Raw genomic sequence first — 19352 nt, 5'->3', positions numbered from 1 at the left:
AATTCATGTCCTTTGTTATTTTCCACCTTTTGCTTTCTCTTCCCTCCAATCTCACATTCTTTCTCCTCTCTCCATATAATCTTGATTATTTTTCCCTCCCTCCCTGGATCTCTAACTCTCTTTTGTCTGATTGTTACACATATATAAAGTCAGCATAAGGTCAACTATGCAAAGTGCCAGCTGTAATGTAGTGCAAGTTGATGCTTTCAGTTGTGTATAAATATAGCTTTAGTAGTGCTCTGTAAATAACAACTTCATAACAAACTTTGTACATAGCTTTTCATTTCAATGAGAGAATATGTTCTACTCTCCTGCTTCATAGATTTGACATGGTATCAGAGCTATGATCTTCGCTCTTCTCGCTCGTCACCTTGATTCATCGTTGTTATTCTCGCCGATCTTCTGGATTTCTCGCTCAGTTTGCTGATTCATCGCTAATTCTTCGTCTCTGCTTCATCGAGTTGCTGATTGATTCTCGATCTGGTGTTGATTGATTGATTTCGAGCTTCATCACATCGATACAAGTTTGTTTCATCTCTTACTTGCAATTACATCTATTTTGTGTTATCATGACTTATGCTGCTGCTACTGTTGGTAACACATCTAATGCTGCATCTGCTATTGATGCTAATCATCCACTTTATCTGCAAAATTCTGATAATCCTGGAATTCCTTTAGTTACTCAGCTACTTACGGATCAGAACTTTCATCAATGGAGTAGATCTGTTAAAATTGCTCTTAATGCTAAAATGAAATTAGGTTTAATCAATGGAACCTTCCCTACACCACTGGTTACTGCTCCTCAGTTTGCGTTGTGGTCAAGATGTAATGATATGGTTCTGTCCTGGCTGTTGAATTCTATGACTGAAGAAATTCGAGACAGTGTGTCTCATTTCTCAACAGCCAGAGAGGTTTGGGATGATCTTACTATGCGTTTTTCACACACACAGTCAAATATGCCTCGAGTGTTTCAGTTAAGAAAAGATGTAGCATCTGTAAGTCAAGGCAATATGTCTATTACTGCCTACTTTACCAAATTCAGAACTCTGATTGCTGAAGTTGATAGAATGGAGCCTTTGCCTAAGTGTGCCTGTGAGAATGCTCTCAGGCTGGACAAATATGAAGAAAAGATCAAACTAGGTCAATTTCTTATGGGATTAACTCAATGGTCCATTTTCCTAAATTTTTCCATTTTTAATTCACTTAGATCTTTTACATCAGATTGTTTAAGCGAATTATGTAGGAAATTGGGGAGCAATAAACATCATTTTAATCTTCATATATTCTCTCCGTATCGGTCACTGGGTAAAAAGTTTGGGAATCAAACTAAATGGTATATGATTTCTAGCACAGAGAATTATCTGAACACTGAAGGATATGATACTCGAGTAAGTTGTATTAGTTCAATTTCCTTTAACAAAGTATAAACCTCTTTATTTGATTAACTCACTCAAGTAAAGTGAAGCTTATTGTTTCCTTGAGTAGGTAGGGCAGGTCGGGGTGCAAGTGTGCAACTATCTGGTGGCCAAAAGCAGATAATAGCAATAGCAAGAGCTTTGATCAGGGACACAAAGATCCTTTTGCTTTATGAGGCTATATGTGCATTAGATGCAGTTGAAAAGATGGTGCAAGAAACTCTGGATCAGGCTTCAGTTGGAAGGTGAACAATAATCATTGCTCACCGCCTTGCCGCAGTCCATAGAGCTGATAACATAGCAGTTCTTCAGTCTGGAAGGAGAATGGTTCAGACGCAAAAAACATACTAGGATGACAAATCTAGGACTTACTATAACTCAGAAGGAGTTGCAAACATTTCTAGGAACAGAAACATGAAATCATCAATGGTTATATATATATATATATATATATATATATATATATATATATATATATATATATATATATATATATATTCAATTTAAAATGCAGTAAAGGCTTGAAAACAAAAATTATTTTATAAATGATATTGTAACTTTTTAATCTATTGAACATTTGAATTATGAATCAATTAGAATACATGGATTGACAAGGTATAATACAAAAACAAGAAAGTTATTTAAATTAAAATTTAATATTATTGTATATAAAATAAATTATTCATTTAAAATTTGATTTAAGTTGAAGGCACGTGCCTTGCACGGGCTTTTACGCTAGTTTTCTTATATATATGTCAACCTTCTGATTTTTGCTATATCTTTCGAATTTCTAGATACTTTTAAAATTAAAAAAATGATTCTAATCATTTGTTTACCTATAATTTTTTTAAAAAAAAATCTCAATATATACTTTTTACTTTCAATACTATATTAAAATTTAAATGATTTTATTTAATATTACATATCAAATACTTTTTATTATATACCCATTTTTAGTTTAATACTACATAAAAAATAAAAATTTTAATTACATAATTACATGCTTATATAAGTTATACAGTACTAGCAATCTGGCCCGTGCTTCGCACACGGGTAACGCTTGAATTTTTAATTTTAAATAATTAATTGTAATGTGTTTTTAATTATAACATTGACTAATAATAATATAATAGATTCTCGTAGTGTTACGAATCATAGTTGTTATTCTGTGACCCACAATATAATATTAATCTTTGAGTGAATTGGAATTTAACGAAGTTAAGTTTAATTTATTGGACAGAACTGAATATCAGATATTTTACACGGTAAGAGCGTTAGTCTTAAAAATTTTATGCCAATAAATATAGTAAAGTACCTGCAAATACAGGGCAAGATTGCTTCCACATGTATGCTAAAAAAGTCTGAATTTTGAACAAAACTTGACTTTAATGAACTGCACGAAACCAGTGCGTGAACATTGGAGAATACGCTCCAAGACAAAAATGAAAGAAATAATACTTCTCCTCATGACAGAAGCAGCAGTTCATGAAATCTATAACTTTATACGCTTAAATCATAGTGCCCGTGCTTAGCACACGGTACGTTTATTATGTTTTTTTAAATTAATTTTAACATCATTTTATTATGATTAACGCAATATTTGTATTTTTTTACTATTTTATTTTAAGTTTATCGTCAATTAACATTTATATTAACAACTTTAACTTGAATATATAACTATGTGGAAAACCGTTATCTACTATCAAATTTTAATTATTAATTAAAAACCATGAACAATATTTAAATCATTATATATAATTCTCCATCTTTTTAATATTTAGTGTTTTTCGAGTAAGTTCTAGAATTATGTCAAAGTTGAACACGGTGTGTTGAACACATTATATTTATTTATATTTAAATATTAATATGCATAAATTTAGATTCAATTTTTATCAATGTCAAATAATTTTTTATATTTGAACAACATTTTTTTAAAAGACCTTCTGAAAATTTCAAAAAAATTGTATAACAATCATTGTTAAATTAATATAAATATATCGATCATCAAACATGTGCGCGATAAAATTAATAATCTTAACCAAGATTAACAATGTTGAAGCATAATCGACTTATTAGACATTAAAAATTCATAAAAATTGCGAAAAATGAAGAGCACACCTCAACGACCATATGCTTGAAGTATTTGTATATGTTTAAGATGATAAAAATAGAAGTCGAATATTTGATATTTACCATAATATAATCCATTGACTTCAGTTACACAGTGTCTCTGACATTTTTAATATTTTTTTTTTGCAGAGGAAGGTATTATTTTGGATGATACTGTGAAAAAAATAAGTGAGACACTTTAATCTTGGTTGTTTTAAGAAAATATAATTTTTAATTATTTGCTTTTCTCTAAAATTTATTGAAAATAACACGCCTATCTATATTCATAAAACAAATGTTTTTAAATTATTTTGAAAAATAAATTTAGTCTTAGAAAAAGTTTTCCTGAAAAATATATTTAATTTTGATTATAAAATTATTAACACTTTTCAAATACTATAATGTTATAATAACTATATAATTAAATATTTTTATAAAAAGTCTTATAATATGAGAAAATATGATAAAAAGAAAAATCAAATATAAATCAAGTACAACTGCTGCCACATAAAATCCTATACTACATATTGCATATAGTGTAATGCAAAAGTATTCACTTTAATTAGTTAGAAAGTATACATATTTTCATTCCCTGACTTGCCACGGAGAATTTTTTGCTTGTAATCACCTTAGATTAAATTAACCCCAATATGAAAGTACAATTTAATCTACGTAAAAAGACCAGAGGTCCTGCTTCTTGGAGCATACTACCAGAGCAAAGTAACAAAGACAATTCTCACACCTTTCACTAAAGACCGGCTTTACTTTTGTTATTCTTGATCAGCCTGCTTTGGACAATTCAGAACAACTCCCACATGCACTTTGCAACTTTTCATGCCCACCAACTTCATGAGTATTCAAAAAATTTGAATCCCTAGCTGCTAATCATCTCATCCCTAGTGAAACCAGTTTCCTCAGCAACCACCTATCAACTTCTTTGTGTATATTGCATTCACAAAGATTGATAAAGTCAATAAGCAAAACAAACAATTTGCATCCTAATAGTACAGCTCCAGACAGATTGCACAAAGAAGTTTCAGACAGGAAAGATATATGGTTCAACCTTACGAACAAAACATAACTACTACTAACCACCAGACGTTAACAATAATTATAATTTAACTTTACCGATCAATAGAATACATAACTAATATAGATTAAATCTGCTTAATTTTTTTTTTCCTGAAAACTATATTAATATAATCGTCTGCATAAGAAAAGTTTTGCGAGGAACAACTATAGTCAAATTGACATGTCGAATCCATGTTGTGATAGTCTTCATATTTTTTATGATTGTGTAATGGACCCAAATATGTATCATTAACTGAAAGATTAACCCCAAAGAACTATGGTGAAAATGTTTTACGATATAGTGATACAAAACCTTAACCCCATATACTTAGTTCAAAAACAAACCTCTATTTGCCTTGTGGTCTTTGCAACATCCAGTGGACCTGTAGTAAGAGTTCTCGCAACAAAATCTGCAGATAAATTTGCCCCAATAACACTAACCATATTGGGTTCCTCACCCATCTTACCTAAAAGTGTTCTTCTAGTCTGTAGATGAAAGTATGACAAAAGAGTAATTTAAAAGTAGTACCACAACAATATATACCAAATTGAAAAAATTGTGGGTAGAAGTTTACTGGTTCAAAGGTTTTTCAACATGCAAACTGTAGTAAAATAAATGAAACTGGGTATGGACCATATCCATTTTCAATCGGGCTACCCAGTTTATATAGAAAAAGACAGAAGTGTCCTTGGATTGTGTATAATTGTTAAAAAAGTAAAGGGTATATCTTGTCTTTTGTCAACTGCTTTGTATTCACAAATTAGGATTATATCTTGTTCCATCTAATTAATAATACAAATAAATGTACATGCCGATGTCCTCTTAAACACACACAGATACATATACAGGAAACCAGTTTGTTGTAACCACCATGGTGATTTCATATAATTACAAATAATAGTGCACATCACAAATGAACAATAAAATCCGTCCATTTTGCTCAGAAAGGAGCTTAGAGAAGGAATATTCAATCTGATATGGACTATATGCAATAAGCAACTATTCTTTAATCTTGGTAATGTAGGGAAGTAGAAAAATTATTAACTTTTAGGCGTTTATTATGAAATATCCCCCTGGACTATAGTGGCGATAGTATGGATAATACTTGCATCATCTCTCTGGTACTAATTGATTATACTTTATAAGTCTGTACATTGCTTATTTTCCAGCTGTCAGCAATTTTACTTAAGCACATATTATGTGATTCTTATTTAACTCCTGCATATCAAATTTTGAGGTCTGATTTTATAATATCGTATATATTAATAATATTGGCTTCATAAACTAAAGAAATATAATTTCTATCATCCACTTTCAGGTCTATGAGAAGTTTCTTAAGTCTATCTACCAGCTCTATACCCGGTCTGTGTCAATCTTAGATTTTTAAATTTAAGATATGCCACTCTGCAAAGTTATGAACTTGCCGGGCATATTGCTAGTCAGTTGTAATATATCAATAGTGCTTTTATCTAGGAATTGTAGTCTGAGGATTATAAACAAAAGATTATATTCTCATCACTATTAATCCATGATTTGTAACCTATAACTGCAAAAAAACAAAGATTAACAAACACTTAAAAAAATAGATATCATACATGTTGAATACAATTACCAGAGAAACATCAGATAAGCACAGGATTTTGGAGAAAAATAAAAGATGTATACGTACCGGAAGAGTTTTCGCTAGAAGGGAGGGAAGCTGTAGAGAGAAGAGATGGAGCAGTTAGTGGAACCAAGACCCATATTTCATACAGCATAAACTAAAATTTATATCTTGCAATTCTGTTCAGACTCCCTATCTAATCACTAATTCTATTTTAAGACTCAAATGCTCTTACTACCATACTTCTGTATTACAAAAGTACTACTACGACACACTTCCTTACATCTAATTACTGTCGAAGTTGTAGCATTAGCCAATGTTAAATAAACTATTATTGGATCATTTAAACTGGATTTGCTTTCAAAAAAGGATACAGTTGAAGTGCTGAATACATTCGTTCCATAAAAAAAATAAGGAATAACTCACCCATTATAGCGGATCTAGGTTTTCAAGTCAGGGTGAGCCAAAATGATCTTGTAAATATAAAATCAGTAGAGTAAGATTCTAATATGCAGGGTCCAGACAAAAAACAGAATGCATCAATATATCATATTTGACATATTAATTAAAAGTAACTTGGAGTTAGGAATAAAAATTTGCTATTCACGGGTGCCACTGCTTAGTTTATACACCTGTAGCTTCTGCATAAACCCCAAGCCCCCTCTAATTTTAACTTTTAAAGTTTATAAGTGAAATTTATGTCTTACATTTTGAAGTTTAGAAGTTATTAAGTTTATGAGCTGGGCCACTGAAATTTAGGATAGGCCACTTCTAAAATTTGGGGTGGACTGCACTATTTGGTAAAAAAAATTGTCAATTTTTAGATTTGAGGGTGGTCCATGGCTGCTCCTGGGCTCTCAATGCCTCCGCCCCTGAACTCACCCATCTAACATCGGAGACCAACTTATTATTAGCTTGAAACCCATAAACCCAGTTAGGACCAAATATCAAAATCACTTACACGCGTTCATTTATGGATTTTCTTTTTCAGTATCATCGGAAGGATGTATATCTGTCTTTCTGAAATTGTATTATTATTTGTGGCACGTCCTTTATGTTTATAACCTGACCTGATCAAAAAATACATTGAATCTTTTAGTCAAACTGTAAACATAGGACAAAATGCTTCCTGATCTATAACAAATATTGTTAACATAAGGTTTTTCTATTAATACAGAAATCATGGAATGTCAGATAAGTAATGGTTTACTAATTAATTAGCAGAACTCTCATCAAGAACCACGCATGCAAACTAATAGAAAGCCAGCCTTGTACAAAAGTATAATGTGTGATTGTGTGATTCTACTTACATGTACCTAACAGTGCATTTCCGCTATTAGATTCACCAGGCAAGAGTATATTTGGTCTTCCGAAGATAGTATCCACACCTGGGCCCCGTCCCCTTTGACAGGATTCTGAGAAAAGAAATATACAGAAAGCATAAGATTGATGGCTTAATCAACTTTGATCATGACACAACAAATATTGATAAAGTACCACATGTTCCTTTGTCCAGCGATGACACATGCTGATCAAATTAGATGCATACATAGTACATGGATTGTGATCTTTGACAGTGAGAGGAGTTCAGCCTGGATAGCAAATGACAGAAGATCAACTACAAAAAATCAACAGAATACTTGCAAGTATCAGATGTAAAATGTATATAGTGAAGTTACATCCTGGTAATATTTGTATCTAACTGTTACTATAGGACAATTTGCATACCTATATAATGAACATTAATATTAATAATATAAGGAATTAATATTAGTATAGGTAGCATGGCAGAATGCTTAAGCAATAATAACCAATAAAATTAATAAAACTCTCATCATGAAACACAATTGTAAAATAATAGTATTCCAACTTTGTGCAAGATTACAATGCTTCATTATGTAATTCTCCTTACCCGTCTTTAACAATGCACTTCCTCCGGTAGATTCACCAAACATGACTATATTCTGTCTTCTGAAGATAGTATCCACATCTTGGCCACGTCCCTTTCTTTTTGATTCTGAAAAGAGAATGAACAGGGAAGCATATGATTTAGTCTTAGCCTATTATGCTCATGACAGGTCAATTATACATAATATTCATCACCCTATCAATCATGAATGGCCATCTAAAAAATCGTGACTCAAAAAGTAAACTTCAGACCACCGTGCACTTTAAGAGACGGAGCCAGGCTACATATATTGGATAATCTGCGTAAGTTGTCTTCCATCTATGATAAACATCGTAAATTAGTTTGTTCTATAAAGAGGTTGTGCATCATTAGAGCTGCTTCTATTATACTGTAAGCACCTGAAATATTTATTTGGATTTTTTGAATATGTAATTAGTCTCAGAAATGTTAACAAAAATAAAGTTAATACAAATATTTGCCAGCAGAGTGTCCTAATTCTGATTTGGGGAAGATGGATTGTAAAAGATATGTGAAAATTCAGTTTATTACAACAGATGTAATCTTCTGTGAATATCTTAATAGCAGACTATTAATTTAATAACTCTGATCATACTTCATAGGGCTAAGGTAGATAGACCTCACAAACTCTCTTTCTCTAATCTCCTATTATATCTCCACATGTCTTTAACCACTCTATAATATCAAATGTTCTATTCATGTATTGTCGATACTTGGTAGACAACAAAACCAGTCTTGCTACTTCCCAGTACACCCATCTTCATTCCTCTTCTATATCTCTAATTAATATAAAATTAAATAATAATGTACAATAACTTGATTAAAAAATAACACTACAGCAAAAAGAATACAAAATTATCCCCATACCTATATTGAAGTTACATAATTCATGCCCACACATATCCTTTCTACATAAAAACATAAAGACCTTAAAGACATTATATCAAACATATATCAAGCAATTTATTCACCTCCTTGAAGAACAGAGTCTGATGATTCGGATAGACGTTTCTGACCTGCGCAAAAATTATGTTGCCATTTAAAATCATCACAACGCAATTCAATACATATGAATATATTAATAGTATGCATGCAGAGGATTAAACTGTATTTCACGATTGGCAAATCCATACCAATGACGAAATTGTTTCCAGAGGTGCAGGTATCCTCCATTGTTGGGAGAAACCGATATGCAGGTTGCTTTTTACGTGTTTTCAAATGGTTGTAAAACAAATCCGTTCCAATGCCTGTAGTGTGTAACCAAAGATTCAGGCCGTAGTATTCATGGCACAGGCGTCGTAAAACTTATAGCAGTGTGTACAAAAGGAGATGGGGTACCTGTTAAAAAATGATCTTGTAACCGTACTTAAATATGTTGATATGGTTAAATATGTTGTACTGCTATTAATATTCTTTTATATGGAATGAAATTGCTGTTTTATCAGTTTAAAAGAGTGCATACCTTCTGAATCCTCGGACTCGGTGATAGTTTCATCCTCTGCAACATTCTCTATAATCGGCAACAAAAATATTAAAATACACATCCTGTCCTCATATCAAGTTTGTCAAACACATGTGGAACTAGTGTTGCTCTCCAGCTCTCCTATAAGTTTGCATATATACTGTGTGCGAGCATATAACTGGTTTAGGCATAGGGAAGAAATGAACTTAATAAGAAGGAATTTATTGATTTAAGGAAAAAGAGAGCACACCAAAAAGGGTGTAAATCTGGCAGCTTACCTTTATGCATTGCAGCTGTCTCCGACTTCTCTTTCTTTGAGCCCAATCCAACTCACTCAAACTTACCTTTATGCATTGCAGCTGTCTCCGACTTCTCTTTCTTTGACCCCAATCCAACTCACTCAAACTGGTTTATGACCATAGTTTTGCTAGAATTGAGTTTATAAATTACTAGTTTGATGCCGATTTTCGTCATGAACAAGACATCATAATTAATGGTTTTTGTATAGAGCTTCATTAAATAAGGTATAGCCATTCATGGCTGTTTTATGGAATTATTGGGGATTTTTACTGAGCTTGAGGATTTATTCTAAGAGAAACTCTGAAATTTTGGGGGTCTGATTCATGTCATCTCTATATGTAAAGAGAAATTTTATAAAGAATATGGAAGAAATGCAAAACGGGGCTATCTTTTGAGAGTCTCATTTTAGATTTTACTTCTTTAATCTGTTGAACTAGTTTTGGAGTCCCTACTTCCATTACTAAAGTTTGTACGAGCTACTAAATATTCTGGTTCAATATTTTTAATAGCTTAGTTGTTGATTGTATTGTTTCACCAGTGTAAATGATATGGTTTGGATTTCTCAAGTAGGGGAAATAGTTTGCTTGTTCTTGATGGTTGATTTGAATTTTAACCCTTAAAGAAATTCAGTTTATCTACTTATATTTTTAACAATTATTTGAAGACATGCCACTAAACTATTTTTAAACCATGCCTAAAACTCCCTAGAGCTGATCCTGATCTTGAAACATAGCTATTGTACAAATGAATTGGGTGTGGAATCACTAAAGTAGATTCTTTAAACTCAAATCTCTAGTCTTTATCGCAACCACCCATCATTGCTGTTTTTTTTGACAAAGATGAAGTTGTAATTACCTAAATTATCCAAGTCCTAGTTGATTTTACCGGGCTCTGTGGACTTTGGACTTGTTTAGAATCTTGATTCCAGATGAACCTGGAGTTTTGATTAGAACTTTAAATTTTGACCAGCACTGTTATACTTAAACTATCAACTAATACTTCTAGTTGTATGTTGTTTTTCATTTTCCTGAACGTTTTGTTTTGGTAGAGTGTCCTTTTCCTCAGAATATTAAGACTTCAATATATATTGAATTTCAGTAAATGCCAAGTACAGATAGAAACATCGATAAGGAGGAGTATTGGAAAATTATTCACATTCCAGACAAGGCACCTATTCCACCACATTTGCAACCCACAGGTAAACATTTATGATGTACTTGATAATTTTGGCAACATATGATAAAATATATTTGTGTGTCTTCGGTAAATCATAATTACATCTAAAGGGCTGTTTTAGCTTTTCCATCTCAGTTGAGATTGTTGGAGACTTGGAGTAGTACAAATTGAAACTTTAGACAAGGGATTGTGTCTTTTAATATGTGTAGTGGTCTATTATAGTTTTCTGTTGTGTGTGTATGTTTGTGTATATTTATCTATGCATTGAATTCTTAAAATGCTTTGTTGTTGTACTGGTACAGTGAATGCCTATGCTTCAGTAATTAATCCAAAACATGCTAACACACTTATAAGGTATGTGACTGTAATTTTAGGTCCTTGTTGATTTATTTTTACCTAATCTCTTCATTTCACAAAAAAAAAAATTGTATTTTAAAAGTTTTTTCTTCAATGTAACAACTTGTAAGACTATTAAAAAATGATTTTAATCTCTTGCCATCAGTTCTTACTAAAGTCTGTTAAATGATTTTAATCTCGTGCCATTAGTTCTTACTAAAGTATGTTATTAATATGGATAATTTAAAACAAGAATTACTTTTTTGCGCCAAGAAAGCGACAAATGAGATCATTTATTTATTAATAAAAGAGAATTTTTTTTGTCTAAAGCCAAAATCTGAAATTTGCTGCCATATTGCACATTTGTCATAGTTATATTTACTTGAAAAAAGTGCATATTACTTAAATTTGGATTGTTATAGCTTGACATGTGAAACAAATTGAATGTTATTAGGAGGTTGAATAAGATTTCTCCACTCGAAGATCTTCGCCATGTGAAGCGCATATGCAAGAAGTGTGTTGAAGGTGTGCTTAAACTCTGATACCAACGTATGCGATATCATATGCCTTGCTTCCTGTGGGTTTATAATAGATAAACATCAAAGTAAGGATCTATAATCTGTTTATGCTCTAGGAGATAAATGTGTCGATTGATTTTGGTACTTTTAACTTGTTATTGAGTACCAATGGGACTTGCTTTCTTATGAATGTCAAATGCAAAAAAATTGCAACATAAAAAAAAACTAAAAAATAAAGAGGATACAGGAGCTGCATTCTTTCAATATTCAATTTAGTATGTCTGATCATGCATATGTTGTGACCCATAGGAATACGGTGGTGACTATAAGCATTTAAAAATCTACAGGAAACGTTCAGTTATTGGTGATATTATGTCTGGCTTCTGATGGGAGTGACCAGTCGGAAAACATACCCAGTGAAATGGTCGAGCTAATCAAGTCATACCAGTTGAGTACATTTATCACAAAAGTAGGTCACCCTTTAATTTTTTACTTTATATTCCATCTTTTCTTTTTATTAGTTTCAGGGTTGTATCTGTTCGTGTAATTAGCTGTCCAAAGAACTTTGAAGTGTTTTAATCCATTAGATTACTAACAGAGTACGGGCTGTTCCTTGAGATGTTAGTTTTATCCCTAGTTATGCTTTTGGTTATCGATAAAATGTATTATTTGTATTTAGTACATTTCAGTTAGTGACTGATTTCATCGCCATATTGTGCTCACACTTGCATAATTATAAGTGTTGGGATCCTTCTGTGGTCGTATCACCCTGGTCTTTTTGATTTCTTGTAGTCATTGGTATATGTGATTCATGTAATTATCCTACACCTACACCACGCATAAGCACATTGATTTGGGAAGGGCTTGAAAATAGGGATAATTGTAACTGATAGGATTGACTGCCTTATACTGACATTTTCAAGAGTCATTGATATACTTGATGAACATAATTTATGATCGCTGCTGACTTCTTATTGCATCTCCTTGACCTTGTAATTAAGTTTTTTTTTTTATCTAGCCACTTTTCTAGTCTCTATTCCCGATTTATGCCGTATCAGTAGTTTATGTATGTCGTATTAGTAGTTTATTCTGGTCATTAGTGGTAAGTTTCTTTGTTTTTGTCACAACTTGTTAGGTATCCAAATATGCAGCTACATCAAAAGAAGAATGGGAAGAACAGTGCAAGCTATGGCCAACTTCATATCATCCACCAACCTAGTATGTGGTTTGTGATCTTAGCTAAGTAGTTTCTTACAAAATATAATTATTTTGCTATTATTAAATCACTTAAAGTATCAGTTTGTTTGGCTGAATCGTCTAAATTTTAAACTTTTTCCTCTTAGGCGTTAAGTTTCTTGCCTCTGTTGATTTAAGCTAATTTTTTTAGGAATCACCATTTATCTTTATATTGCTAATGAACTATACCACAACTCTCTTTGAAGAGATAAGTGCTTTTTTTTATGTCTAGACGATTCTGACAGTATTTCATCACATCGGTAACCTACTTTCTAGTTCAAAATATTAAAAGTAATGGTGGTTGGCAGAAAATTTGATGGAACATTTCAACAGAACCAGTAGAAATGCAAACAATTTTCAGATTTATCCAGTAAATTTTTTATAGTGATCATATTTTCTAATAGTGAGATTACAGTTTACAACTGTTTCTCTAAATATTATTACTTGGAAGTTGGAAACCAAGTAAATTTCTAATAAAAGGAAAACTATATGAAAGAAAACTATATGTATATATACTTTCCATCGTTAATTTACTGCTGTGAGTATTAAAGAAAAGAATTTCTTTGTCCCATTATATAATCTAATATATTTCGAATATATACATATTAATATAATTATATATCACCAAATTACAATTAATCATTTCTCAAATAAAAACATAAATAACTAGTAATTAAAATTTCTTAATCCCATGATTAACATCAGCATTGTATAGCATCTGTACCTTTTCAACAGGTGTAGTATTGCCAGTTAGCTTCTGCAACTTTAATTCTCAAATCTCTAACTGTGAAAGTTTTTTTTGTTCTCTACGAAATATTGTCAGAAACTTTTTAGGATTTAAAACACCTACGGATATAGCAAGACCTTGTTTGTCATAAGCTGAATTACTAGTTACTTGCCCTTTGTAATATTTTCAGTTGATTAATTGGTTGCGTAATAAATCAGTAATGAACATATCATTTGGTATCTCGTGTGTATTAGTTTCACCTTTGTTTTACTATACCCAAATTTTTGGTTTGCAGTTGTGCATGATACGGTACATATGTTTGCCAGTATAGTTAGTTTTGCTTAGTAACTGGCAAGTGCTGAAAAGGTCAAAGATTAGTAATTAAATTGAACTTGAACATGAGATGAATTGATTTTTAACTGTCAAAAGGTTCATTTACTGTCTAAATTGTATCCTGATTAATTGATATGTATTTGTTTCATTTTTTTGCACAGCAACATAGACGGCATCACTGGATTTAGTGAAGAAAACTCACAATCAGTTTGTGAGTTCATGAAATTAGCTATTGATTTGGCAAAATCTGTTGATGGTCAGGTAAATATCTACCTTTATCACTAATTATACCATATTACAGATGCTTAGGGGCTGGACCTGAAATCCTTAATTTAGTTTTATATATCAGAAAGAGGCCTTATCTTTTCCGTACTCTTAATAATGAACAGATGAATATATAGGATTAGGTATGTAGTGAACAAGTCCCTTTGTATTTTGTGTGCATTAAATTCTGAGATAATCAGGCATACACTTGCAATTTCTCTTATTACAGAGATTTAATTTACATACAAGTCAACTTTATGAATATCATAAAAGTACCCTGTTCCTGGAAACTATATTAAACTTTCAATGTCCATATATAACCCCATGCGTGAAAAAATTGACCAAAGTCCCTTGCAGAGCCATATAAAAGCCAAATGTAAGTTAAAACTGAAAGCTGGACCCTTGATAACGTCAAACATGCATAGCTACCATGTTTAAATTATTACCTTTATTAGTGGACGGCTTATTCTTTTGCCACATGGTATCTGCTTCTGCCTTGCAGATTGTAAATGCTGCTGTTATTGTTAATCCAGCATCTAATCAAGTGGTAGCAAGATCGTGTGATCAGGTTTTTTCGCAGAATAATCCTTCAACAAGGAACAGTGCTGGAGAAGGGTACCTAGAACCATGTAAATTGACATCTTCTTCCATCAGTAATGGACTGCAAACCTATACAAATTCAAGTTCAAACTCTTCCTTCAATGAACAGAAGAGAACATATGGTGGCGTTTCTTGTTTACATCCTTGGCAGTGGGCTGAACAACAGTCCCAAGCAAGTTGTTTTCGCCACCCTTTTCACCATGCTGCTATGGTTGCTATCGACAATTCTGCTGCCAGAGATAGATATCTCTTCCCTGCTAGTGAACATATAGTTGATAAATGCTGTCAGGCTGAAGTTATGGATTCACCTTCTACAGTATCTCCGTCTAAAAAGCAAAAGACTGAAACAAAGGTAAGCTCTATTATGTTTTGTTTTATCGTAACGTAGAGTGACTTAGACAGCATCAAATTTGGACCCTCTTACAACATAATGAGCCAACTTTTATGCATCAGTCTGCCACTTCATATGTCTTGCACAACTATATTCTACTCTGTTAGTAAAATGTAATGGATGAAGTGAATATCCATGTCACTTGAAAGGGCCTTTTTTATAGAAGTAAAACTCATATCTGCAGTATTAATCCCTAAGAATTTTGGATCTGGTAGTTATGATGGAATGCAATTCTTTTCCACACAAGTTTGTAGGAAAAATGGGGTATATTCTGGTTAGATTTATGAACTTTTAGGCGTCGTCTTTAATTTGTGGAATATAGTTTATATCTATATAATTTAATATCTAATATTCAGAAAATAATATAAATTATGAGAACAAAATTTGCTGAATTTGGTGGATTCTATCCAAAAGAAAATATTGTGCGGAAATGAAGGAATTAATTAATAGTCTCGCATAGAGGTGGCAATTTCGGGTAATGAGTCAGGGTTTCTTACTGGATCCAGTTTTTGGGGCAACCCGAACCTGAAATGGGTTAAAAAATTTAACCCGAACCAACCTATTCAGTACCTGATTAACTCAAAAATGACCCGATTTGACCCGAAATTTAATTATAGTTAATTATTTTTATTATATGAATTGATGTTTTTATTGTACTATATTAAAATAATAGTATTAATTTAATGAAGTGGATAATTTATTTAAATATTATATAAATATGACAAATGTATGTAATTATGTATTGTATATTTATATATTATACATAATATATTATATATTAAAATATTTCGGGTTGGTTCGGGTACACCGGGTCAACCCGAACCTGACCCGAGTTTTTCAGGTAAAAAATTACCCAACCCGAAATATGAAAACACTGACCCTAATTCGTACTTTTTTTGAGTGGGGTTTCTGTTGGGTTTCGGGTTGTGTCGGATTTTGCCACCCCTAGAACTATAAATTTGACTTCATGCGCCATTAAAATGAAAGATTTAAACGGAGTTACTGGAGTGCTTAAATTTCTCATTCAGCTTAAGGTGATCTTTCAGGTGGAGGATTCTGGAATACAAAATGGCGAACATAATGCCTGTGGTTCCATGCCAGTCAGACCCTACTTATGTACTGGTTATGACATATACCTTGTTTGGGAACCATGCATTATGTAAGTTCTCTGATATTCATGTTATCTCTTATGTACTTCTTTGTTACAGAAAGAGATGCTTGTGGCTGCGACTTCAATACTTAAATCAAGTATTTACTGGAAGTTTGGAAGAAAGGTTTACCTATGCTGTAGGCTGCATGTTATACTAACCTTCTCGATTCTCCTACCCACCTTTTCTCTGAGTGTTTATTAATTATTTCATGTGCCAAATGTAAGGTTGTGTTCCCAATGAACATGTCCTCAGGGAAGCCCAAGTATAAAATGCCTTTCTTGGCAATCTGACATACTACTGCTTTGTAGCTAGGGCTGTAAATCGATACGGACTATCCGGTGTCTCGGCTCATATCCGGCTCGAAAATATGATACATGTCTCATATTCGTTTTGAAAACGATCCAAATCTGGCGGAAAAATTAAGCCCGTATAATATATGATCCCGGATACGAGCACACCTATACCCGCTCAGATTCGGGCTCATATAACTTTTCATAATATGATCCTACCCGAATAACCGAATATGATCCGCGGTTCATATTCGATTCAAACTCATATACATATTATATTTTAACACCATCATATTTGCAAGTAAATAGTTATCATTTTATAAAATTTTAATATCTTATTTAAGTTTATATCTTCATAAAATATGATTTATTTAATGTGATCATACTTATTATCTTCATATATATTTAATAAATGATATATATCAATATATAACTATAAGTTTTAATTTAAAATTATTATACTTTATAATATTATGTTTACTTAGACTAATGATAGTTATTTGAACAAATGAAATAATAATGATACTTAGTGTTAGTGGATCATATCCGGCTCATATTCGATGGATCATAAACTACCCGGTTAAAAAATAGAAAATACGATACTGGATCATATCCGGTTCAGATCCGAATCTCAAATACCCGGGATCGGTTTAGATTCGAATAAAACGATCCCGGACCCAAATCTGGACAAGCTAAAAATAATATGATCCGGTACTTAAGCAGAGGGGTACCCGGGATCACCCGGATCATTTTACAGCCCTATTTGTAGCCATTATGATCCGTAGTAGTATCACAATATCATTAACGACAACAACTTAGTTGCGATACATGCATAACGTCAGACATCTTTATCATGTACAAATTTGCCAGGAAGATGTCTTCAGGACCAATTATTTTGTACTTCTAAGGAACTCACATCTTCAAGTTGTGTTTGATGTTGCTGTTGCGTTTCCCTCCCCGTCTCTCTTTTAATTATTTTTTGGATTTCTGATGCTTTGTGGGTTTATCTGACAGGTGTGCCATGGCACTTGTTCATCAGCGGATTAAGCGTATATTTTACACTTTTCCTAATCACAATGCTGGGGCGCTTGGAAGTTTGCACAGATTGCAAGGAGAAAAAAGCTTAAATCACCACTATGCTGTTTTCAGAGTCTTTTTACCAGAATCTATATTGGATAGAGATGATGTTGTCACTGCTGTTTCTGGAAGTGATAAAAACAAAACACATGTTCTATAGGAGGTATGTACTTGCAATTAATTATGCCCCTTGTTTTTTATAGGAGGGAACACTTCCATACTACCATGGTAGCAGATCATCTCCAAGAGACTCTCTAATTGAGCTCTTAAGTAGAAAAATAAAGAGCCATGTCCAAAATAGAGCTCCAAGAGACTCTTAGAGGCTTTTTAAAAAGTAAAGAGCTCACTCTCTCTCCTCTCTTTTAGGAGCCGCAACTTGGCTCTTAACTTATATTTAACAATAAAAAATTCTTTCCTCCAATTATCCCCACTTTTCCCTCTCTTTTATTTCACTTTCCTTCTCTTTCTATTTAAATCTTTGTCATAGTGGAGCCCACTATGAATAAAATATGAAATGGAGAATAAATATAGAGAGCATTGTTGGAGTTCACACTCTTAATTTTGTACTAAATTGCGAAGATCCATATTTTTTATATTATGTTTAGGAGCCAACTAAGAGACTGTTGGAGATGCTAATATATGTATATATCATGGTCTCACATCTATATTTGTGCTGTTTGCAGGTATACTGTACAAATTATCTCACTTGTGAATTGTGATTGAGCCTCTATACTGCAAGGAAGATGTTTACTTGGGTAGAAGGGGGCAATTTACCCCTATAGCTGTTAGGAAAATTTTCCTCTGTAAAAGAGGGCAATAGAGCCTAGATATTTAGTAAAATGAACTGTACTACATAAGACTAGTTGATATGTGATTGGTTAATGTACTGGCATTAGTCTAGACTCAACTTTAAATCCTTGAGCAATTTTTGGGTGTTGGCCTCGAGTATCACAATTTGTAAGAAAATGACCCGAAACACCGGTGCCGGTGCCGAAGAAGATGGCCACGACTTATAATTTTTATATGTAAAACGCTAAATCGTGTTGCTTCTATCTTCTTTTTTGTTTTAACGTTACACGATCTAACTTTTAGAAATCCTAAGAGTTGCATGATAAAGCGTTAGAAGTCTTAAACGTTAATTTATGTAACGTTTTACTCCTAAATTGCAAGATCATTAGTGTTTTGCAAGGATTTTCAATTCAAAATCAAAATATTAACATAATACTCCGAAAATCAAAATACTGTAAACAATGTCAAACAGTACCTTAACCTTAAACTTTTGCATTAACAGAATGCAAAGATAATTAATGTCGGTAATATTCATGTTACTCAGCAAGTTCGAATTCAGTTGAAGGGTGTAAAACT

General features: G+C 32.4%; 2 protein-coding genes across 10 annotated transcripts; one reads left to right on the top strand and one right to left on the bottom strand.

Moving 5' to 3' along the window:
• Nucleotides 1–4025: 4025 nt before the first annotated feature.
• LOC108202185 (uncharacterized) lies at nt 4026–10319 on the bottom strand. 8 transcript variants are annotated; one of them, XM_064092419.1, is made up of 10 exons: nt 9867–10319; nt 9589–9766; nt 9260–9373; nt 9098–9142; nt 8112–8216; nt 7697–7817; nt 7510–7614; nt 7161–7269; nt 6266–6295; nt 4026–5081 (listed from the first exon to the last, which is right to left on the bottom strand). In XM_064092419.1, exons 2-6 carry the CDS (start codon nt 9668–9670, stop codon nt 7732–7734), a joined length of 432 nt encoding a protein of 143 aa, XP_063948489.1. In that variant the 5' UTR covers nt 9671–9766; nt 9867–10319; the 3' UTR covers nt 4026–5081; nt 6266–6295; nt 7161–7269; nt 7510–7614; nt 7697–7731. The 8 variants fall into 8 exon arrangements, with proteins under 8 accessions (XP_063948489.1, XP_063948490.1, XP_063948493.1 ...); XM_064092420.1 differs by lacking the exon at nt 9867–10319 and having other exon boundaries at nt 4026–4459; nt 4941–5081; nt 9589–9845; XM_064092423.1 differs by lacking the exon at nt 9867–10319 and having other exon boundaries at nt 4026–4456; nt 4941–5081; nt 9589–9845.
• Nucleotides 10320–10952: 633 nt separating this feature from the next.
• On the top strand, nt 10953–19039 carry LOC108202174 (hypothetical protein). Of its 2 annotated transcripts, none has more exons than XR_010291402.1 (10): nt 10953–11086; nt 11367–11418; nt 11855–11925; nt 12266–12387; nt 13054–13136; nt 14376–14475; nt 14981–15430; nt 16516–16628; nt 17925–18321; nt 18671–19039. XR_010291402.1 is itself a non-coding variant. In XM_064092396.1 (10 exons), exons 1-9 carry the CDS (start codon nt 10990–10992, stop codon nt 18145–18147), a joined length of 1311 nt encoding a protein of 436 aa, XP_063948466.1. In that variant the 5' UTR covers nt 10953–10989; the 3' UTR covers nt 18148–18150; nt 18671–19039. The 2 variants fall into 2 exon arrangements, 1 of the variants encoding a protein (XP_063948466.1); XM_064092396.1 differs by having other exon boundaries at nt 17925–18150.
• The last annotated feature ends 313 nt before the right edge of the window (nt 19040–19352 follow it).

This window comes from Daucus carota, chromosome 1, assembly GCF_001625215.2.
Source record: "Daucus carota subsp. sativus chromosome 1, DH1 v3.0, whole genome shotgun sequence".
NCBI classification, from domain to species: domain Eukaryota; kingdom Viridiplantae; phylum Streptophyta; class Magnoliopsida; order Apiales; family Apiaceae; genus Daucus; species Daucus carota.
The sequence above is the reverse complement of the archived record's forward strand: the minus strand, read 5'-3'. Positions and strand labels throughout refer to the sequence as shown.

Bases quoted from the DNA above. Each gene is read 5' to 3' on its own strand.
- LOC108202185 (XM_064092419.1), bottom strand. From the start codon at position 9,670: ATGTGTATTTTAATATTTTTGTTGCCGATTATAGAGAATGTTGCAGAG. The intron at 9,143-9,259 runs GTATGGATTTGC...ATTTTTGCGCAG, and splicing joins TGGAAACAATTTCGTCATTG to GTCAGAAACGTCTATCCGAA. The intron at 7,818-8,111 runs GTAAGGAGAATT...GATTTTTTGTAG, and splicing joins AAGTGCATTGTTAAAGACGG to TTGATCTTCTGTCATTTGCT.
- LOC108202174 (XM_064092396.1), top strand. From the start codon at position 10,990: ATGCCAAGTACAGATAGAAACATCGATAAGGAGGAGTATTGGAAAATT. The intron at 15,431-16,515 runs GTAAGCTCTATT...GTGATCTTTCAG, and splicing joins AGCAAAAGACTGAAACAAAG to GTGGAGGATTCTGGAATACA. The intron at 16,629-17,924 runs GTAAGTTCTCTG...TTTATCTGACAG, and splicing joins GTTTGGGAACCATGCATTAT to GTGTGCCATGGCACTTGTTC.